The sequence below is a fragment of the Calcarisporiella thermophila genome (genome assembly GCF_041956535.1).
Source record: "Calcarisporiella thermophila strain CBS 279.70 unplaced genomic scaffold VTP21scaffold_9, whole genome shotgun sequence".
NCBI lineage: Eukaryota > Fungi > Calcarisporiellomycota > Calcarisporiellomycetes > Calcarisporiellales > Calcarisporiellaceae > Calcarisporiella > Calcarisporiella thermophila.
The window spans coordinates 443523-465664 of NW_027192199.1; the positions used below are offsets into that span (position 1 = coordinate 443523).

General features: G+C 41.9%; 10 protein-coding genes across 10 annotated transcripts; 4 read left to right on the forward strand and 6 right to left on the reverse strand.

The window, feature by feature from the left end:
* Positions 1-180: 180 nt before the first annotated feature.
* Positions 181-2362, forward strand: VTP21DRAFT_11543 (uncharacterized protein; the record flags this gene model as incomplete). Its single annotated transcript, XM_069390999.1, has 5 exons — positions 181-270; positions 352-820; positions 879-962; positions 1025-1086; positions 1142-2362. 5 exons carry the CDS (start codon positions 181-183, stop codon positions 2360-2362), a joined length of 1926 nt encoding a protein of 641 aa, XP_069252174.1.
* Positions 2363-2720: 358 nt separating this feature from the next.
* On the reverse strand, positions 2721-5272 carry VTP21DRAFT_11544 (uncharacterized protein; the record flags this gene model as incomplete). The annotated part of the gene is made up of 3 exons (XM_069391000.1): positions 2721-4121; positions 4188-5108; positions 5216-5272. The coding sequence occupies 3 exons, from the start codon at positions 5270-5272 to the stop codon at positions 2721-2723; spliced, it is 2379 nt and encodes a 792-aa protein (XP_069252175.1).
* Positions 5273-5442: 170 nt separating this feature from the next.
* Positions 5443-7511, forward strand: VTP21DRAFT_11545 (uncharacterized protein; the record flags this gene model as incomplete). Its single annotated transcript, XM_069391001.1, has 7 exons — positions 5443-5529; positions 5585-5699; positions 5772-6112; positions 6194-6429; positions 6497-6735; positions 6805-7131; positions 7189-7511. The coding sequence occupies 7 exons, from the start codon at positions 5443-5445 to the stop codon at positions 7509-7511; spliced, it is 1668 nt and encodes a 555-aa protein (XP_069252176.1).
* Positions 7512-7752: 241 nt separating this feature from the next.
* VTP21DRAFT_11546 (uncharacterized protein) lies at positions 7753-9332 on the forward strand (the record flags this gene model as incomplete). The annotated part of the gene is made up of 8 exons (XM_069391002.1): positions 7753-7811; positions 7878-8023; positions 8101-8413; positions 8477-8581; positions 8649-8773; positions 8842-9024; positions 9092-9206; positions 9281-9332. 8 exons carry the CDS (start codon positions 7753-7755, stop codon positions 9330-9332), a joined length of 1098 nt encoding a protein of 365 aa, XP_069252177.1.
* A 327-nt stretch (positions 9333-9659) lies between these two features.
* VTP21DRAFT_11547 (mitochondrial 54S ribosomal protein mL41) lies at positions 9660-10083 on the forward strand (the record flags this gene model as incomplete). Its single annotated transcript, XM_069391003.1, has 3 exons — positions 9660-9741; positions 9835-9938; positions 10000-10083. 3 exons carry the CDS (start codon positions 9660-9662, stop codon positions 10081-10083), a joined length of 270 nt encoding a protein of 89 aa, XP_069252178.1.
* Positions 10084-10349: 266 nt separating this feature from the next.
* On the reverse strand, positions 10350-12210 carry VTP21DRAFT_11548 (uncharacterized protein; the record flags this gene model as incomplete). Its single annotated transcript, XM_069391004.1, has 3 exons — positions 10350-11185; positions 11244-12082; positions 12140-12210. The coding sequence occupies 3 exons, from the start codon at positions 12208-12210 to the stop codon at positions 10350-10352; spliced, it is 1746 nt and encodes a 581-aa protein (XP_069252179.1).
* An 810-nt stretch (positions 12211-13020) lies between these two features.
* On the reverse strand, positions 13021-13668 carry VTP21DRAFT_11549 (uncharacterized protein; the record flags this gene model as incomplete). The annotated part of the gene is made up of 1 exon (XM_069391005.1): positions 13021-13668. The coding sequence occupies one exon, from the start codon at positions 13666-13668 to the stop codon at positions 13021-13023; it is 648 nt and encodes a 215-aa protein (XP_069252180.1).
* A 1130-nt stretch (positions 13669-14798) lies between these two features.
* Positions 14799-19247, reverse strand: VTP21DRAFT_11550 (uncharacterized protein; the record flags this gene model as incomplete). Its single annotated transcript, XM_069391007.1, has 14 exons — positions 14799-16085; positions 16159-16329; positions 16402-16481; positions 16559-17131; positions 17198-17355; positions 17421-17571; positions 17634-17714; positions 17782-17901; positions 17964-18013; positions 18073-18162; positions 18227-18261; positions 18323-18440; positions 18505-18636; positions 18745-19247. 14 exons carry the CDS (start codon positions 19245-19247, stop codon positions 14799-14801), a joined length of 3549 nt encoding a protein of 1182 aa, XP_069252181.1.
* Positions 19248-19539: 292 nt separating this feature from the next.
* Positions 19540-20480, reverse strand: VTP21DRAFT_11551 (uncharacterized protein; the record flags this gene model as incomplete). The annotated part of the gene is made up of 3 exons (XM_069391008.1): positions 19540-19990; positions 20050-20189; positions 20250-20480. The coding sequence occupies 3 exons, from the start codon at positions 20478-20480 to the stop codon at positions 19540-19542; spliced, it is 822 nt and encodes a 273-aa protein (XP_069252182.1).
* A 270-nt stretch (positions 20481-20750) lies between these two features.
* VTP21DRAFT_11552 (mitochondrial 54S ribosomal protein mL57) lies at positions 20751-22021 on the reverse strand (the record flags this gene model as incomplete). Its single annotated transcript, XM_069391009.1, has 6 exons — positions 20751-20882; positions 20948-21065; positions 21131-21357; positions 21430-21599; positions 21664-21888; positions 21955-22021. The coding sequence occupies 6 exons, from the start codon at positions 22019-22021 to the stop codon at positions 20751-20753; spliced, it is 939 nt and encodes a 312-aa protein (XP_069252183.1).
* Between the last annotated feature and the right edge of the window lie 121 nt (positions 22022-22142).

Genomic DNA, 22142 nt, shown 5'->3' on the forward strand with positions numbered 1-22142 from the left:
CGGTCAGGCTAATTCGTCCTGAAAATTTTTTTTTCATTTTGATACTCGCCAACGGCCTTACTTTGGTTATTATCTCTTGTCACACTCCTTTCATCTTGCATATTAGGGAGCTATTGTTCTTTCCTCTTATTTTTTTTAGTCCTTAGCTCCTCTTTTAGAAAATTCAGGTCAATTTATAAGATGTTAAGCAAGACGTGGTTAACATGGGTCCTCTTGTCTTTCATCTTATTTTCGAAGCCAATCTTGTGTAATGATGGTCTGGATGCTATAGTGAGTAGTGTTCGTAAACTTAGTTGAGTTAAATAGAGAGAAACCAACCAAATACACCTTTCTTTATTCATCTACCTCTAGTCTTCAGACAGTGAACGATGGACAATACATGATGCTATTGAGCGCGCTCGGGCTGAAAACCCACTGGATTTATCTAAGAGGGAAGGCAATTTACCAATTGCAGATGAGCCCCCAAGCCACAGTGGTATTGGGCAGGTCAAAGATAGCACGGCCATAGAATCAAGAGAAAAACCACATGGTCATCGCCATTCGAATGATAATCTTGCTGCCGATTTTATGTTGGATTTGCTTGAAGAGGTGCGCCAGAATGCTGACAATCTTGAGAGTGGACTACGTAAAAGCATGTTACCCGACGAAGACAATAGACATAGAATTGCAGTATTAGAAACAGTTGTAAAGGTTATCGAGGGCGTTGAAGAGGAAGGTGGAGAAGTTGACCCGGGAAAGAAAAAAATGATATTTATGATTGATCAGGAGAATAACCAGTATGTCTTAACTCGGCCCTTTGACACTACTGTAATCTACGAAGGTATACGCTATTCGAATGTGTAATTTCCAAATATATGCTTATCTTTAATTTATTATAGATGATTGGTTTTTGTATGATATCGTGTTCATTTTTGTTGTATCATTTATATTCGGGTGGATCTTTTCGATGCTTGGCCTACCTGGTATAGAAAATTATAGGCATTCACACAAGGATATAGACTAATATGATTGCTTAAAATTTTAGCATTCTTTGGTTACATTATCACCGGATGTGTGCTTGGCCCTGCTGGATTCAATATTATTAAAGTAAGCGCATTCTTTTGTTTACTCTTTGTTATGATGTCTAACTATTTCATAACAGGAATTAATCCAAACTGAAACCCTTGGTCAACTTGGTGTTATATTTATTTTGTTCGTGCTTGGCCTTGAATTCTCTATTGAGAAGATCCGTTCAATGTGGCGGATCGCCTTTGGAGGCGCACTCCTTATCCTCTGTCTTAGCGTCGCATGTTTCTTAACTGGAGGTATCCTCCTCAATTCTTCGCTCACTGAAGCAGTGTTTGTTGGAGCTTGCATATCACTCTCAAGTACTGCAGTGGTGGTCAAGTGTTTCCGCTCCGATGATATGGAACCATTATACGGGCTGCTCGTAATGCAAGACGTGCTTCTTGGAGTGATGCTGGCTGTTATGCCCGCACTAACTAAAAGCGGGATTGAAATATTTCTTGCCATTGCGAAGATGGGCTTATCGTTTGCTGCATTTGGAGGCATCAGCTACTTATTACATCGACTCTTCCTGGCTGCGCGACTCTCAACCCGTTTCCATTCCCATCAACGTCATTCGTCTCAAGGAAATAACAAAGAACTTGTTCTCCTTGGTGCAGTGGCACTTTGTCTTGTAATGCTTATATTTTCCAAGTTGCTCGGATTGGGAATGGAGCTAGGTTGTTTTATGGCAGGAGTTATACTACGCGCCTGTAAAACCCATCTCGACTCTGCTATGGCGGCAATAGAGCCCGTACGCGATATCTTCTCCTGCATTTTTTTCGTCTCTATTGGGTTGCATGTATATCCATCATTCCTGCTACATGAGGGTCTTCTATTATTAACCCTGGCTGCCGCAGCTATTGGATTTAAATATGTGATTATTTTCTCGGTACTTGCGCTCTTCCGATTCGATCTTCGTCAGTCGTCCTCAATGGCCATCAGCCTTGCCCAAATAAGCGAGTTTAGCTTTGTGCTCGCATCACGAGCCAAGCAACTTGGTATAATCACTCGTGAAGTGTACTATTTGTTGATTGCGGTGACAGCATTATCGTTAGTTGGTACCCCTCTAGTATGGAATATTGTCAACAAGCCTGAGCCAAAGATCACTTCACCAGAGCTTCCTCCGCCTGTTAATAATGGGAACGCTCCCAAGAAAGAGCCTGTCATGAGCCGTGCGTCAGTCTCGTCAGTGACCAGCAGAAAGTCGATGGGCGAGGATCGATTTCCGTATTTGCTTGCTCAAAATCGCCGTAGTGTAAGCATCCATGCCAATCTGAATTCACTAGGGATCACGGAGAGCGAGAAGAGTGTTTAGATTTATATATAAACTTATCCGCATACCAATGAAGCCTGGTCTTCTGATATTTTTTCTATTCACACTGATTCAATGCTAATCAAAAACCCTTCTATTTATCTATTTTATGTCTTTGACATTTATTCAACTAGAGATTATTATCAATATATGTATATAGCTTATCTGCTTATTATTTCTTTTGCTTTTTCTTACTCCCTTTTTCCACATAGATGATCACCTCCCAATATAAACACATTTTATTATGTTAAAGTTTATTGCTTAAAAAAGGCCCATATCAGTGGACAGAAAGAAGGAGCATGCTTTAAAAAAAAACATCTAACAATGCTAAAAATATTCTCCTATTTGCACGTCTTTGATTTCATTGTGCCTTCAACCTCTCCTGAAGATCCTCACGCTCCCTCATTAAGTCTGCATATCGCTGTTGTAGCTCTAACTCTCGTTTAGAAAGACGATCCAATTCACCCCGTATCCCCTCGATTCGACGAGGAATAGCCTCCTTCTCTGCAGCAGCAAGCATCCTGAAAGATTCATATTCAATTCTGGCCTCATCAAGATCTGCAATCGCTTGAGCGAGATTTTCCCGGATTGTCTTCGAACGTGCAATATAGCCTCCATGCACAATATTCAGCTTATTCTCAATCTTTTCAGCGCGTTTTGAATCTCGACCCATTGCCTCGCGATAAGTATTGAGAATCTCCTCGAATGCTTGAAGGAGATCGTCTTTACCAAGCTCTGTAATAGGAACGTGCTTGCCGGTCGAAGGATCGCGAATCTTCTCAACGATCACTGCGGGTCGCAGGGGAAGCGGGCCATCGGAAGACTCTTCAAGCAAAGCAACTTCCTCAAGTACAAGTGATCTGGCCAAATCTAGCTCTTCCAATGTGAACTCTTCCTCCACTGCTACGGGAACTTCGCCTCCACCAGCTATCTTACTACCTGGTGCTGGATACTTAATTGCATCATGCTCCAATAATGCAATCAACGTATCTTTTATCATTCGATTAATCTCTCCCATTTCTTCATCCTCGTCATCAATATCTATCTCAGAGATTAAAGGACGAGGTAGTTCCTTCTGCACCGCTAATGATCGAAGTTTGAATCGATATTGCTCCTCTCTCTCCTGCTCTTCTCGCAATCGTCTTTCCACATCAGCCGCATCTTCTTCCCTTTCACCCATTTCCATCTCCTCATCTACCTCTTCTGTCGCCTGCTCCTCCTCTTCAGGCAACTCAATCTCAATTTCGTTTTTAGGGGCAGGTAGATTCATGAGTGTTTGACGGAGTTGGTTTCGCTGCGCTGCATGGCGCATCTTGAACTCTCGTGGCGTTTCCATTATTGATGCTGCGTCATCCGCATTTATGCTCAATTCATCACGGAATGGTGTGCGTAAAGGTGTCTGGCCAAATTTACGATATTGAGATGTAGTAGCGGGAGTTGCACCACGCAGCGGAGTCATCAATGGGTTAGGAGTTTGAGATATAGAGTGGCGTGGTGTAATTCCGTCGAAACCGGTTCCAGCTTTAGCATCTTCGAGGATAGTGTTTTCGTCCCCTAGTAATGGGGTTTGCGCACTTGTCAATGCACGGAGATTCCTAGCTTCGATTCTTATAGTATCCGCTGCAGCAGGTGTTCGAGGTGTTCGGGCAGCGCTCACTTGGTTTAAGGCTGAATAGTTTCCAACCAAGTTTGAGGTAGCGGTATTCTCGTTTTCCTCAACTATTGCACGAGCATTCTCACCAGAATAGCCAATTTTGATAATCTAGAATATTAAAGAGTTAATATTAGCATTGCTCTCGTAGAAAATAAATATCCATCATATTCTTACCTCTTCCAACTCTCTCTCTCCCACTTGTGGTTCAGGTAGAACAAGTTTACGACGGTTCGTAATCTGCTCGGCTTCTTTCAGTTTGTTAAGCTGGTTTTGGCTAGGAACAAATCCTGCTCCGTTCTTTTCTTTACGAGATTTCAAGCGCTTCGCATCCTTCTTCCGCTCTTCCTCCTCAATTTCAGCTCGTCTTTTACCCTCAAGTTTTTGAAGAAGGACGTTGGTCATCTTTCCGCTAGGCTGTTGACTGCGCTCTTCGCTGGTATCATACGGCCCGGGAAGTGGCTTCTTCTCAAACGGAATATCTGCATTGTAATCAATGGTGCCTTTTTTCTTCTTCTTTTGTCTCACTTCAATTCCAGCAGCCTTTAATTCACGTCGCTTCTGTAAAGATGCCAAGCGCCTTGCCTCCTCGAGTTGTTTCTCGCGGGCCTTTCTTTTTGCCTTCTTACCCTGTGTATTAGCAAGGCGAGCACGCGCCTCCGACAACATCTCCTTTTCATCTTCATCCATGTCCACCGGATCAGGGCGTGCAGGTTTTGATTCAGGTTCCGGATCGATTTCACCAGGTCGTAATCTCCTTACGTCCTCAGCTGGCATGGTTTCCCCTCCACTTGGTCCTGCGAGTCCGAGTTCACCAGCCACTCCTTCCTTTTGTTCAGCCTCATCAAGCAACTTCTGATAACGTTCTAGACATTGGGCTGGTGTTCGTCCAACTATTGGCGCTATTGTTCGCCATTGAGTGGGCATTAATTTTGCAAGATGAAGTAATTTTTCATCTTCCTCCCTAGACCATTCGGTCTTTTTAATTCCAGGATCAAGCCATTCGTACCAGCGTGCTTTACATTGTTTAGGTGTTTTACGAACAAGGAGCGACGAGATACGGGCCCACTGATTTTTGCCATATTTACTGACAGCGGCCTAAAATAATAATGAATCAGATCTAGCCATCATACATAATAAAATACCGAAAAATCGCAGTTTTTCATAGAGACATTCAATAGAAGCAATATCTTAGGAAGCATTACCTTAAGAATCTCGTCCTCAGTGTTCTTCCATACACCTCCTTTAATAATGATCTTCATAGTTTTCCGTGGAACTATTGATTAAGATTCCCAAAGAGTAAAAACGACCTCTGCAGATTTGTGTACGGAGTTAGTTGTTAGGTTAGGTTATTATAAGTTTCGCTAGGTAAAATTATATTGACTATTTTTGCAACCTTCAAAACTGCTTCGATCTCATTATATTTGCAAAAATGCCGGACGAAAAAGACACTAATTCAGGTGCTTCTATAATTATAAAGAGACCTAAGGTTAATCTTGCACCCGATGTCGACATTCAAGTAAGTAATAGAATTTTCATATTTATTTCCTCAGTGTTAATTAGAGTAATCTCAGGATCAACCGAGCTTTCAAAGTAATCAACCGATAAAAGAGATCGCATATAATGCTCCTTATGAACATCTCTATCAGAATCCAGAGCTTCACACTATAAAAAAAAATGTTTTAACAGGCATGCTTTTCTACTACTCTACTTATTGTTCTTTTTATTCTCTAACCAATACGTTTATTCTCTGATTTGCAGGGCACGTAGAAGAGCAAGCTTTTTCTGAGATGGAATTTAAAATACAACAGCGCAATTTCGTAACTCTTGGTTATGCGCGTGATCCTTCGATTATATCTCAAAACTATGATGGCACATTGGGAGCTGGGATAAATGGAACAGGACACGTTGGTGATATAAACCAAGGTGTACGACATGGATGGGCATCATACTACAATTCTTTACCCAAGGAGCTCCGGAAGAATCAAAATATGAAACGGAAATCGAAAGGTGACTCTTCGGTTCTGGAGGGTGAGAATGCCTATCAAGGCCCATGGGCGGGCTATGAAGGGGAAACCGTGGCAGAAGCTGAGCCAACAGAGGTTCGTAAACTCTTCTATAAATATATTCAAATACATTCAAATATGTTATTAAATGAATCTAATCATCTCGCAATTATACAGGAGGAATTGGCTGCTCAAGCGGAAGCAGAAGCAGAAGCAGAAACCACAGTAGATGAGGGCAAAAAGAGCAAAGAAATGGATATTGGCGGAGGCGAGAGATCCATTTTCCATGGCAAAGAGATGTATGATTACCAAGGACGGACATATATGCATGTGCCCCAGGATGTGGACGTCAATTTACTGGGAGAACCTGGCGAACAAGAATGCTTCCTGCCCAAAAAACATATCCATACATGGTACATTGAATATTTTTCTCGTCTTTACTTTATTGATCTTGCTTATCGTTTAAATATCATAATGCAGGACCGGCCATACCAAAGCTGTATCTGCCATTCGGTTCTTTCCTGAATCTGCTCATTTATTGCTCTCGTGTAGCATGGATACAAAAGTCAAGCTTTGGGATGTGTATCACGAACGCCGCTGCCTACGAACTTTCCTTGGCCACAGTAAGGCAGTGCGGGATATCACATTTACTAATGACGGACGCAAGTTCTTGAGCGCCAGCTATGACCGATATATCAAACTATGGGATACAGAGACAGGTACTGATAGTTCACTGAATTTAACATTTAATTTACGTGTTAACACTTGTTGCATTATTTCCTTTATAGGGCAGTGCATTCGCTCCTTCACAACTCGCAAGATCCCTTATTGCGTTAAATTTAATCCAGATGAAGATAAGCAGAATATTTTCCTCGCGGGTATGTCGGACAAAAAAATCGTTCAATTCGATGTCAATACGGGTGAAATTACACAAGAATACGATCAGCACTTGGGAGCAGTAAATACGATCACTTTCGTCGACGATAATCGCCGATTTGTTACCACCTCAGACGACAAGACATTGCGCGCGTGGGAATTCGATATCCCAGTAGTGATCAAATATATTGCCGAGCCGGACATGCACAGCATGCCGAGTGTGTCTTTGCACCCCAATAGTAAGATTTCTCAGATATTCTTTCCTTTGAATACGATGATTGACCTTTTATTTTTAGAAAAATGGCTAGCCTGCCAGTCCCTCGATAACCAAATTCTTATCTATGGTGCTAAGGACCGATTCCGTATGCACCGAAAGAAACGATTCACTGGACATTTGGTGGCTGGCTACGCATGCCAAGTGAACTTCTCTCCTGATGGGCGCTTCCTCATGTCTGGAGACTCTTCTGGACAATTATGGTTCTGGGACTGGAAGAGTTGTCGCGTATTGAAGAAGATGAAGTGTCACAACCAAGTCCTCATAGGCTGCGAGTGGCACCCTCATGAGACTTCGAAGGTTGCAACCTGTAGTTGGGATGGAACAATCAAATACTGGGATTAGAATTCACAAAAACATAAAATTTCTCTTAGCGATTCATTTGCTTTTGATTTTAGTCTTTTTTTTTATCTCCTGTATTAAAGTTAATATGGATTCTTGGATTTCAATATTGAGCGCCTCGCTGGCAATCATATCAAATTGAAATTCCTCTCAAAATAATGAATCTAAGCCACGCTGTAAACTTTTTATTACAAAGGTTGGAGCCTCGCGAGATATAAAACCATTGTTATTTAAAGTATATACGATGACACCGAGGGATCTGACGATACAAATCGAGAGCCTTATTGTGAAGCTTAAACGACGGTATGTGTTCGGATTAGTTTTTAATCTAGGTCGCGATTTTTACCATTGTCTGACCCATTATCACAGTCAAATCGTAGGCTCTTTCAATGTGGCGATTGAAACGGCCATGTTAATGCGGAAAGTGGTATCCCAATCGCGATGGAATCGTGTCAACCAAATTATTGCAATAGTCAAGGATGTAGGAATTCGACTTATGGAGGCACAACCTCGAGGTATTTTCAGTGCCCCAATCACTGTTAGCATTTTAAACCTCTAATACGAGATCAATAATATTCTCGGTTAATCTTAGAGCTGGCAGTTGGGAATATTGTGCGCCGAGTCCTTCATTTGATTCGTGAAGAAACTCACACTATTTTAGAAGATGAGACACCCGCCTCTCCTGCAACTGCCGTACCTGCTTCCTCCGCTCCTCTCCGCACTCTCACAACATCGTCCTCGATGCTTAACCTCCTTGAGGCTGGTGACCAGGAAGAGGAGGATTTTAATCCAAATACTTATAATTTGAAGCCAATGATCATTCAGGCGATACAAGAAATGATCGATGAACTGGAAACCGTATATTCCAATATCGCAAAAGAGGCAATGGACCATATTCATTCGAAGTAATTACGCTGACTTGAGATCTAAGTGTTTCCACGAGACAATTAATAATGATCATTTTATAGTGAAGTCATCATGACGTTGAGTATGTCGCGCACAGTACGCGAATTCCTGCTCTTTGCCGCCAAGAAACGCAAGTTTTCCGTCATAGTTGCGGAGACATGTCCCTCGTAAGTTGGTTCTCCTCAATCATTATTATACAAACCAAATATCCAACTATTGATAAAAATTCTCCAGATATCTTGGCCACGAACTCGCGCGTACACTAGCTAAAGCCGGTATCCAAACAACTATTATTCCTGACTCGGCCATCTTTGCTTTCATGGCCCGTGTAAATAAAGTCATTCTAGGGACACACGCCGGTACTTCACATACTCTATGCTTATATTTAACACCATGATGCTTACTGCCTCTCAACTTTTCCGATTAGTGCTTGCCAACGGGGGGCTAATTGCCGTCAGTGGAAGTCAAATGCTTGCGGCGGCGGCTAAGCACCACTCGACACCTGTTGTAGTTGTGACCGGATTATACAAACTCTCACCGCTCTATCCATACAACGTCGATTCGTTCAATCTCTGCGTTGCACCGGATCGAGTCTTGAGTTTTACTGAGGGTATGTAATGAACTCTTTGTACGCTCGAAATATGCATCAGTCCGTAAATACATGTGTATGTTTGTAGAAAAAATCATGGAGAAAGTGGACGCACTTAACCCCTACTATGACTATGTCCCTCCTGAACATGTCGATCTGTTTGTAACAAACATGGGTGGTCATCCGCCAAGCTATTTATATAGGTAAGCATATATCACTTTGCTATCTTATTGAAGTATATTGAATATTTTCTTACAATTTTTTTTTTGTTATACAGGCTATTGAGAGAACAATACGATGTGTTGGATACAGATCTTTCACGGGACTGAAGAAAAATTATGGCATTTTTTATCGAAAATTTTTCTTATTGTTAAGACACTAGAGTCCAAGTTATTCTGCTTAAAAATTATATGATTTAACTATACAAACGAAGTAACAAAAAAGAACACATTATCTCTCTCGCAAGTATACTTTTCAAGAAGGCATTGATACGAATTTTAACATAAGCAAAAGGGATAAAAATCTGAATGTAATTTCTAAAATTAAACATCGTTATCAAATTCGGGTGGCAAACTTAGTCACAATATAAGAATGTGGCTTGGTCAATAAACAAAGAAATAAACAGTTGCCGAGAGAAAGAGATTTACTACAAAATAATGTTTGGTGTTATTCGAGGAATCTATCGTGGTGCATCACGAGAGCCACTCACCTCCAAAAGGGGGCACAATTTCTACAAAGGTAACCTTCCGATATTCCGATGTTCCATGACCTCATTTCCTCAATAGGGAGATTCCAATATAATGAACTAATATCATTCAATTCGATATGCAGGCAAAGGAACGGGTGCAATGGGATGGCATACACGGCGAGGTGGATATCGTATTGATTGGAGTAAGGTGCGAAATTTTGTAGTGCCTGATATGACAAACTGCAAGGTAACTAGCCTCGCCCGGATCCATCTGAGTCAGTATTGGATTGATGATTTTTGTCTTATAGCTTGCCCCATACGTCTCCCGCGAAACTCAAAAGCTCAAGCACACAATATCCCCACAAGATTTCCTGAATAAGCCGTCAGCATAAACTTCTCCTTTTGTGTAATAAATAGTCTTCATTATTTCTAATGCCATCAGCATTTAGCCCTAAAAATTAAACATATTGAAGAGTTCATCAAAAAAAAAAAGATTTAAGGTACCATCGCTCTATACAAAAATAAAAACAGTGACAATGAAAAAGAAAAAAATCGACAGGAAAATAGGAGGAATTAGGTATAAATAGCCTGAGTTGATAAAATAGAATAAAAAAACATGTTTCGCAGTGAGAATATAAAAAAATAATAGTTGATATCTTTACGGCAGTACTTTTGTACCCACTACCTCGTATTCCCATACTGGCTCCTCGCCCTCCTCTCCAACGTACAAGCGATACCAAAATCTTGGTGGTACCGCCTCAGTGTCGACATCAAAGATAGCATATTTCATATTCCCAACGCGTCTGTAATAGATCATCTCATCTGTGCCCTCACTTTTGCGTTCTTTGTAAGTGGAAACTCCGGGAAAATAGAACTGATTCACTGGGGAGGTTGAAAAGTCGATCATTCCATGTGGCAATCTCGTCACTGCAACTTCGTGGCGATCTCCCGACAGAAAATGAAGATTGGGAACATCCTTTAAAAACTCTAGTAGCTCCTCGCGTTCCTTTAAGTAGCCACCCCATGTATCCTTACTGGCATCGGGGCCACGCCAATTACGAGTGAGTGGCACGCTACTTATCACAAATTTGAAAGTTGCTGTTTGATTGACGTCACGCGCCCATGTTTTGAAAATTTCCTTTTGTCTTTCGCCTAGCATCGTTTTCTGCGGGGTGTCAGGCTCAATCGCTGGAGAACGATAGCGCCGGGTATCCAAGAAGAAGAAAGCGATATCGCCATAACTATAATTGAAGTAGGCAGTGTCCGAGACAAGCGGGTCTCCATTTGGCAACCCTTGGTACTCCATGAATGCCTTCATCGCGCTTGTCATTGGATCCCGATCCCTCGAATCCCAGTTGTTGAAAATCTCATGATCGTCATAGACATGCAATGATGGCGTACGTTCATAGATCTGTTGATATTCAGGAGACCCATAGATTTGGCGGTAAAGAAGGCGATAGTTTTCGGTTGAAGAGCCGAAGAAGAACGGAACATCTTGTAGTTTTTGAAAATTATTCAAAAATCTGCATATTCCTCTAAATTTATAGCTTACCTGCGTAAATAAAATCTCCCAGGAATATTAGTAGATCCATTTTATGCTTGCCCATCTTCTTGAATCCTTTTACCCCCTCGTGTATGAATGGTCCCGGGTATGGGAAGTTGAGCTTGATACAACTTCCACTTCCAAAGCGCAATCGAGTGGGCTGTCCTGCGGGGGGAGCAGTTTTAAATGCGCAGTTTCTTTCAATTTGCTTTGGCATATCAAGTACATTATCCTCCTCGTCCACTATACGCCACTCATATGAAGTCAATGGAGAAAGTCCAACTAAGGTCCCAGTAGCAGTATAGTCATTTTCAGGCTCGATATCTAGCAACGGCCCTCGTGTCCATTCCTTTTCTGCCTCTAGTGTTCGATAATCCACGCGTACTTTGGTGTGATTTCCGCCGAATCTAGGATATCGCACGAACACACGCGCATAGGTGTCGGAAACTAATCCAACCCGTGTAAATGCAAGATCATGATTTCGAAAAATGAAATGATCCCGGAACGTGAAATCAAGAAGCATGATGAACAATATTAGATTGATAATCGAAGCAATGGAGTGATACCGTCGCCAAAAATTTTGATTATGATTAGGACGAGGGGTATATCTGCCTTTAAAATCTATCTTGCTATCAATATCTGTAGGGGGCACGGGCTTACGATTCCGGGCTTGGCGAGATTCAACAGAGGTGGAGGAACCGTTCATTGTATCTATCGCAGCAACGGAGCTGTCATTATTATATTCCTTATCAATATAAGGTACGGTTGTAGATCGACTCCGGAGCCATAAACTGAAATAAATTACAGCCAACAACACATTCGTTCTAAAAAACCAAGGACTTGGAAGCCTGTGATGAATTGAAATTAGATTTCTAAGCAATCCAGGGTGCAATGTGTTAATTTACCATCTCAGGTAAAAATAGGAGAGAAACTGATAAAATGAGGAAATGAAAAGAAGAAATTTTGGATGCCTCATGGTGAAAATGATGAAAGAGGATATAGCTAAGAAACAGTGCTCTATTCTACTTAGCTAGTCTTATGAAAACCTGCAAATCTACTTTCAATTTTCGCCACAGAATCTAGAAATAGCTTGCCCCAATTGTACAATAAAAACGAAGCAGAATTCGCTGTCACCCTCTCCCGAGTATACATCTAGATTGTGGTATTACGTTTGGTTTCGGATACTTTACAGACTAGAGTGACTTATTATCTACCATGTTTTCTGCAAAACAGTTAGTGATAGGCTGTATTTCAAAGCACCTACATGCCACAACTTAAGTATCCTATCGATTGTTGATATACCAAAAAAAAAGGATCTAATTAAACACTGTTTAAAGGGGTTTACGAGGCCAAGACCAAACTTTCGTAGGTACTGTATACCATATTCTACGAAAATACTAGATATTTGAAAATTTAACAATTAGAAAAGTATTATTGCGAGTCTATTATCGACAAAACATAAAATGAGACGGATAATCATTACTTAAGTGTACTAAGAAAGCGAAGGTACAATCTCACGTAAATTAACAAGGATTACAAAACTATCAAAAGGGAGTTTGCCAGCGATTGCTCAAGTGAAAGTATAAAGTTAAATAGGTGGGGAAATAAGGATGAATACGAAAATAGAAGGGGAAAAGAGGGCGTGCAAGTTACATGAATATTTTCTATCGCAACCAGTGAAATAATATAGCAATCGCTTTTTTAAGTTTATTGAAGAACAAAGATAGAATCTTGCACTCTGATATCGACTTATCATCTATAGAATATAGATTCTATTAGACTGGGATTATAAAATGAAAACCGTGCTCTTAATCTTACGCGTATCACTATTGTGGCCAGGCCAGTAAGATAGAGAGAAGAAGTTCGTCCGCCCTGGCTTTTCCTGGTGCTTAGGTGGGCTCCCCTGATATCTCATAAACTTCCTCTTTTCATCATGACCAAGTTTACTAGTTTGAACCGGGGGAATAACCTGGTTTGGTAGTGGGAGCTCGGCTACAGGAAGAAAGACACTGTCGTTATGGTACGGGAACGCAAGCGGCCGGTGGTAATTTTCGGGAAGGGTCACAACTGGGACAGAGGTGGGATAGCGTGTCTGGCGAAAATGGTTTGGGGTTGACAAGCATATTCTCGGAGTGAATGAAGCCACGGTGGACTCGCGCGAAATAAAGCTATCCATAGAGGAAGAGCTTAGCGAGGAAAGCTTGGCGCGAAGTACGTCTGAATGACACGGTGGTGATTGCTTCAAAATGATGAATACTGCTTCGTATGGTCGCGTAAATAAAGGTTCCTTTCTCGCCTCTTCAGAATATTTAGCATGGAGTACAAACGAACGAGCTAACGGTGAAATATGAAGCCTAGGGGGCACGGCCAGCGCAACCTTTTCAGGCGTTCGCATTTCATTTCCGCTAACCAGGCTTAAATCTCCAGGTGCCATGATCTCTGACGTGAGGGAATGTAAAGAACATGTGGATTTGGTCGAGAAAGACGAAGCATAAATATTGGACATTATACAAATGAAAGTGGAAATTACAAAGGGCAATTGCAATAAGGGGTAGAGGAAAACCGGAGGAAAAAGGGAATACAAAAGAATATTAATATAGAGTTAAATAAAGCTGTTAAATGGTGAAATATGAAATGTGTTCTTCTTTTAAGCGCAATGTGCAACCCTGTGCAAATGTCGTTATTAATGATGAGAGGACATACTTGCAGGTTTTTTCTAACGGCTGAGCTGCCTCAATAGGAATCAATTAAATAGGATATTAATTAACTATTTGCCACCAAATTTCTCGGATGCCGAAAAAGCATTACCTGAATTTGCGCATTCCCTATGGCACTATCTCATTTGCTTCAGCATGCGATCCAACCTCCTTGCAGTCGTAACTACTTCGTCCCCCTTTTGTCATTCCGAACATTTATAAGCGGACAGGCATTAAGACTGCAGTGTTCAGAGCTGTTGCTCTCGTAATGTATTGCTAAGAAACCGATTAGTCACACCTTACCTCATTATCTTTTATTTTCGCCAAATAACACATCCATTTGGATTTGGCTAGGACGTAATGGTCACTTATTTCCTATACAACTGATCCATTTTTATGTATCCTACTAATATTTACTAAGGTGGTATTGAGGATCATTCCGCCCTTAAGGTAAAGGATAAGTTGAAGTGCGCGATAATATAACGTGAAGGATCTTTAACATGAAAAGGTATATGAGGTCTGCCCGAATTCTATAATGATGCTGGACAGCATTAGACTTTCAAACGTAGCCTGCAAGGTTTATTTAATTCCTCACCAAGATGCAAGGAGCGACATATGCTAAGAGGAGCTTGCCTTAATCGTATCTACGCTAATGCACCAAGTGTGACGTAATGGATTAAAATGCGTTGTAAAACGAGGATAAAACTAAGCCTTGTTAAGATGTGAAATAAAGAAATACAATGTATTGAAATAAATCTCAAATAACTTAATGAATAAGTATTAAAGCGTATGGGATAATGAGAAATATATGTATAAAATTTCATTGAAGTCTTCTCTCCAACATCGCTACTTACATCCTCAGAGTTCCTTATGATATGCGTTTCAGCACATAGATCAAATCCGATGCTTTCAATACGATTCCCCCTAGCGGATTCGTATACACGAATGGATAATCATTTGCCAGCATGCATTTATCCACATCGCGATAGAGCCCGATTGGGATCATCCCCTGGTTCAAACATAACTCCATGAACAAATCTGCATAGGTCTTTCCCACCATAGCAGGAGGCATCTCGAGGGTGCATAAATAGGAGGGATCTACCCCAAGCTCTGAGTCAAGCTCAACGGACCCCTGGTAACGTACTCCACACAGTAGTCGTACCACTTCGACCACGGCTGGTTTATGGAATGCTTGGAAGAGCAAGTGATCCAACAGGCTTCCCGAAAATGCTCCACCCGAGGCGTAGATTGTGGAATGAAAGATATCGCATGGGATGCGCTGGCGCTCCATCAAATGCAAGAACCGAATGCTGGTCGGGTCCAGTAGATCTACCATTACACGTTTATTGGCTTGGAATAGAGAAGTAGGAGGCATGTCAATGCCTTCCATATTCAAAGTCGCCGATTGGGTATTCTCAAAGGAGGCTCCAAGCGCTATAATTTGCTCCACTAAATGCCCAATCATAATTGCACTGCTGTCCGCGTATACATCCTTCGTCTGACCAGAACTAAACTGGGCCATGACCACTATCTCTCTCGCGCCTATCGCCCCCGCTCTTACCAAGTCGCTCTTTTTCCTGCAGTCGCCAACAACCCAGAAAACTCTGGGGAACATATGAAGATGCATGAACTCTTCTTCAGATGGCGGAGTGGATCGGAGTACAACCACGTCATAGAATTCATTCGCAATAAGATGTCGTGAGCGCAAAGTGCATACGAAGCGAAACAATTCACCCTCTCCCGCACACACTGTGATGTGATCACGCATTTCGCTCGCGCTCTCGATCACAATCATCTCCACTGAGAGGGGCGGATTTTTTAACAAGTAGCACAAGGGGACTTTCGCGTCAACATAAGGTGGAACAGGAAGTCCTATGTACATATCCTCAGAGGAAAAATTGCTTGCGTATGACAATGTCTTGGGAATGGGCTCTAGGGGATCAGAATATACTGTCTGCTGAGGTTTTGGGGAGTCACTCTGGAGGCCAAGGAAAGGCTGCAAGAGTGGACTGCGAAGTATTGTCTTGTTGCGGCCTAATCCGCTCATGTCGGGCCGTGACCCTTGCCCGGAATATCTCCGGAGATGATTGACTTGTTGTTGGAGGGATGCATAACTAGGGTTAGAATTGACGGATTGTTCAAATTGCAAAGTATCCTAATTAATAAAAAAAGGGAAAGATTTTTATCCACCAGTATCTATGATTAAGGTGTAAAAAAAATGATCCTACCAACTCGGCAATATAGTCGATTTCTCGAGGGCAATGGGCAATATAGATTAGCTCATCCCCGCTTTGCAGCTTATATTTGTCACCAGGATTGAGTACGAGATGATAGCCGTCATAGCGCTCCATGAAAATATTAGCTGCAATAAGGATCACCTGAAATTCATTATAGATATACTGGAATAGAAAGTAAGATATTAGTACTAAGACCTCTAGGATGTGATGTTATGAACAGTTTTGTTCATTTACCCATGAAATTTGCGAAAAGGTAAGCCCAACAAACACGGGATTGACAGGTCCTACATAAATCTCGTTTCCAAAACCATCACCTAATAGAAACAGCAAGTGATTGTATTTGAGACCTCACTAGTTATTTGAAATTTACTCTTATGCCCTCTTCTCTTACCATATTGCGCTTCCCACGGCTCTCTAATTTTGCCCGTCGAATCATTTTGATACAACAAATTCACAAGCAGGGTTGCCGATCCACGGTACAAACAATTGTACGCTAGGAGCACCTGCTTGTATTCTTCCACGCACAGTACTTCTCGTGCCATTTTTTGGAAAGCTTCGGTCGAGGGTCGAAGGTTGTACGTATAAATTGGGGCGGAGGAATGCACGTGAAAAGCCCAAGTCCTTAGTGTGTTGTGCTCGTCCTCTTCTACAGGGTTTTGAGCATTTGTATCCGCAATGATGAAGATAGCCTGGGCATACTTTGCGTTGGCACGTCGTAAGTCGTTTTCGTCTAGGGCCGAACCATGGAGAAAAGTGACCCGGCTACGGTACAGAGGAGTTTCTGCTAAACTTTTAATCTCCTTTGAGGGCTTATTGCGGAGCATAAATACAACACGTAGGTCGTTCACTGTGTACTCTGAATGTAGGAACCCTTTGAGAACGTCAACTACAGATTGGAGGTCATTAAACGCTCCGCAGACAATCACATATGGGTTGCGACCACGGGCATATGCTCCGCCACCCTCTGTTGGTTTAGAGATTAGATTAATTTTTTTTTTGGATGCGAATAAAGAGTGCACCGTCAACTGACCTTTTCGTTGCCTAAAAGCGTCTACAGTGGACCCAATCAGCCCGGGGAGCACTGAGAGCACGATGACAATCATAAGCATAATCACGACTTTGGCTGGTGAGGATTTTGGAGCATAATCGCCATATCCCACTGTTGAAATGGTAATCATGATAATATATCTACCCCGTACATATAATCACAAATTAGTTTCCTGCACACTAAATTTAGCAGAGAAATATCCTACAGAGAATCCAACAAGGTATACGGTATTGGAGGATCTGCGAATACCAGCTCGCAGTATTGAAACGCGCAGAGACCACTATATATAATGGCGGCAATATTGGTGATAAGAGTGATCAAATTACCAGTAGCGGAATCAATAAAATTGGTGGACGCTATTCATTGGGATATCGAGTGAGCCCTCATCTTTCAATGTTAAATTTACAACGAATCATACATGCGTTCTCGATATCCATTCGTAGAGACAGTGCCTTTTGAAGTCTTGAAACAACAACCCAACTTCGAATCCAATAGGGTACTGTAATATAAAAACGTGGAAAATGTTCATCCTTATTCGTGATCAAGCCAACAATAGTTACACTTACCATAAAGAAATTCCCCATTGATGACGAAGAGTGATACAATAAAGGGAACAATGGTAATAATATCAATAAGTAAATAAATACTTAAAATTTTTTTCCACCGATTATCACTAAACATGATGCCTTTTAGAATGAAGATTATTAGTAGAAAACACAAGCGCCAAAAAGAAAAAAAAGATATTTACGGGTGATAAGGGACAGGAGGTTCCAGAAGCTCATCGCCACTGCAATAATCCTATAGATTGAAAGAAAAATAAGATTAGAGCTTAAGAAAGGAGAGGACATATCCATTACCAGAAGAATCTAGGGCGATCAATAAAGAGAAATGTGGGGTTGAGGTTTTGAGTTGGTTTGCGGAAAGCGATCTCAACCAAATACAAGATACTAAATACATGAATGATCAACCAAAGTGGGCTTAACATCTTGAGAGAAAACGCCACAGGCTTACCAAAAGATCAAATCGACGAGGAGATCAATTATAACCTATTCGAAGAGGGTAAGGGAATAGAATATTAATGGTATCGGGAATATGGTCGTTACTTACAAACATAATAATTCGCTCTTTGCTTTGGAGGAGTTCGCTCAGTTTGGTACGGTACATATCAAAGTCGAACATGAGAGAAACCCAGGAGAGAAAGGTATTAAAGTTGCCGCCCTTTTCACTTTATGAACAATAAGGGATTAGGGGAGGGGAGGATATGGAGAGCGGTATTTAATTAGTCTTACGGCAACCGCTGCTCCAACTTGTGCAACTGATACGCTTTGCGCACTTGATCAAATGATTTTACGTTCGTGTCCCAATATTTCTTTAGTGGCCCTATTTTCCTACTTAGCTGCGCAACCATTTTATCTTCAGAGCTAGATACAACAAAGGTTGACATAAGTCGCAAAAACGAGATGCCCCATGATAGATTTTTTCACTTCAATAATACTCGTGTGTTATGTACAATAAAAACAAAAACCTACTTTTCATCGATCGCCTCCATGATATATTCGCCAACTTTCGACCTATTTTCCCCTAATGTTCGCAACCTAACCAGCGGGTTTGGCTTCCTATGTTGGATGTTTCGTTCCGTCGGGGATCTCTGAAATGACCGTGGCAGGATTGAATCTTCCGGGGTCACATTCCCGATAGATATTCTCCCTAACGAGGCACGGCGTGAAACAGAGCTTATCATGCTCTGTCTTCTTAGGTCATCGTTACTGGTTGAAATGAGGGGACCAGATGGATGATGAGAGGCATAATTGTTATAAATGTTGCCATTAGAGAACTCAGAGGATGAGCTACGCCTTCTCCGAGCTTGCAGCGATGTGACTCTAGAGTGATCCACATCGGTTTGTGAATAGCGGGAAGACGGTAGCGAAAAGGGAGCGGAAACGGAGTCTTCCAGAGGATGTGTAATTGAAACATTGGGGCGAGAACTATCAGAGTCAACAGAAATAGTCATATCATCGCTCCGATGAGCCATGGTGCAGAAATTGATCTATCGCCGGGCGAGAAGGCCGTGGTATGCTAAATATACATTTCAAGATACCCTTGAGTTTATAACTACTCGTTCTAGATACATATCGGACTCTGAAATTCCCATTACACTAAATTTCCACTCCTATAATTCCAAGCAGATCGCATTTGATAAAGTTTTATATACACTAAATAAAGATTAGCCCAAACAAACACAAAGGGAGAAGGGCTCTGTGAAAGAAGCCAAAATGGAGAAACAACAATAAAGCCGAATGACGTGGGATCCGGCGGCCCTCGCATTAGAGGGGCTTGTGGGCCCGCCGCTTTTCCCATCCATAGGGAGGAGTTGCCCGGTTGGAGAAGCCGTCGAATTTTGGCATGTGCCATTTGAGTTGCACCCCGAGACCTATCAAGAACATGATCGCAACGCCCACAAGAATGCCATACACACGTCCACCCGAGAATTCAAATTTCCCACCAGTGAGGAACGAGTGGACTGCGTCTGCAAAACCTGTGCGCGCAAAGAAATCCACACCAAGGAAAAACGCGAAAGCGCCAAGGAAGGCGGTCGCCGTGGCAACGACCGGCCGTTCGAGGAAGATTACAAGTAAGATCCCGGCCAGAACAAACACGGCGATAAAGATGCCTCGACCAGTGGAAGACTCTATTAGTCCGTTGGCTTTAAAGGCGAGCAGATACATTGCGACAGTATACCCGGCCAAGCCTCCCAGCACATACACTCCAAAATGCCTTGGGAAAAAAAGTAAGTCATCAAATAGTCTCCCGATTAAAGAACATCCAGTATTTACCAGCAGCAGCACAGTATAAGCCCGGCAATAGCTCCGACAATCAGGGATACTGCCAGAATAAGCGATGGATTTCCAGCCGCCGGACTATTTAATAGCCCAATGGCAGCTAGATTAGACACCGTGTACAACCCGATCATGAACTAAATTTCCCATAAAGAATTAACCAAAATAAGCGAGCAAATGGACTGCGAGAAATGTACCATTGTCAGCTTGAAGAATCGATAACCAAAGAAGCAAAGATAAATCCCCACGCATATTAAGACTACACCACCAATGCCAATGGGAACCGGCAAGGGACTATTGTTGCCAGTGAGAACTGGTGGTGGTTGCTGTTGCTGTTGCTGGCGCTTGTCTAATGGATGACCCATAATCTGCAAAAATAGCAACAACATCACAAATATTCTTAGCCAGCGAGATGGAAATGTAGACATTTTAAAATCTGGCAGGAAAGGAATGGGTTAGGAGAATTGAAATGGCAAGAAGGAAGAAATGATGTGTAGATGTGAGGTATGGGCCAAGGTATATTGAGTATGAAATTAATTTTTGCTTAACTATTTAATTTAGAATAAGGAAAAGTGGGTGGAGCTTTTTTCTTATTTGCCTGTAATTCGTGTATCACTCTATCAGTCTTGGCCTGATTCGAAATGAAACCCTCTCTTTATTGGATGCTTGGGAAGAGTATACAAAAGTACAAAAAGACTCTAAACAACGGGCGGTGTGTCGCCAGCTTGGGGTGGGATGTACGTGGTATCCGGGGACGCCTCCGCATCTGATGGCACCATAAAATCCTTGGACTCGTACATATAGTGTTTCAGTAGCGCATCTTTGGCAGCCTTTGAAAACAGAGAAATTGAGCATATTACACATTAAATCCAACCCATGGAATTCCATATATTACCCGAAACTCTGCCATTTTGATGGAAGATCCATATCCTTCACCAATCTTCTCATTTCCTGAAAAGACGCCTACGATGAATACTGGGGAATTGGAGAGACGACCTGTTTCTTTGAGAATTCTATCCAAGTACTAAGGGTCAGCAACGTGAGGAATCAATTAGTGTGCCGGTATTTGCCTATATACCTTGATACAGGACTCTGCCTATTTTGTCGTTTCATAAGCGTAGAAAGATATCGTTTCGGCTCTTTGATTTCAATCAAAGAAGTGATGTCAAGTTCACGCGAGAGTATATATGAACGAATGAAATTGCGTGCGGCAATGGCTCCTTTGTCTTGGTAAATAGCTCCTATTAACGCGCGCACTGCCTGGGCCATGACAGTAGGCTGAATAAGTTTAACCGGTTCACTAGGCTAAACCATAACATCAAACGCAATTATATTAATATACATCACAGAGGTGGGAAATGCTTGACTAGAGTTTACTTCAGGTCGCGTCCATCGGATAATGTGCTGTAGTCCCACTTCTTCACCAAACTTGGTGAGAGATTGTCGGCCAATAAGCGTAAATATCGCGTTCTCTAGTGCGTCGTTAGGCAAATTGGGAAACCGCGAGTGCAAATGCTCCGCGACATATAGCTCAAGGACTCGTGCACCTAATATTTCATGGGATTTCAATAAGTGTCAAGCGTAATTTTATCATGTAATTCAATAGACTACCAAGATATTGCAATCGTTCATTATGAGGTTCAGCTCCTTGCTCAAAAGATTTATGGGTCACGGCCTGCAGCAGAAGAGAGGGATCAGAGAATCGCAATCCAAGACGAGCGCTAGTGGCGACAAGCGTTGGATTAATCTCAATTTTTGCTGGCTGAACCTCAGTTTCAGCATTGAACAGTGTGCTTGTTGCATGATAAAGATGTCTTGATGATCTCGGGAATGCTCCTTGAAAATATTGGAGACACGTATTAAAGCTAAAGCCATCGGTATATTTCCCAAAATAAATCCTACCTCTCAAAGCAACCTGTGATAGAACACCCCGCACACAAGTCAATCTACTTACTACCCTTGTCGCCATTTACAAATCGACCGGTAAGAAGGTTATTCAAGAGTAAACACTTCACTCAATCTGAGTGACTGTTTCCCGAGAGAATAAATAATAATGCGCCACTTTCTTATTACTTCAATTGAAATTTAAC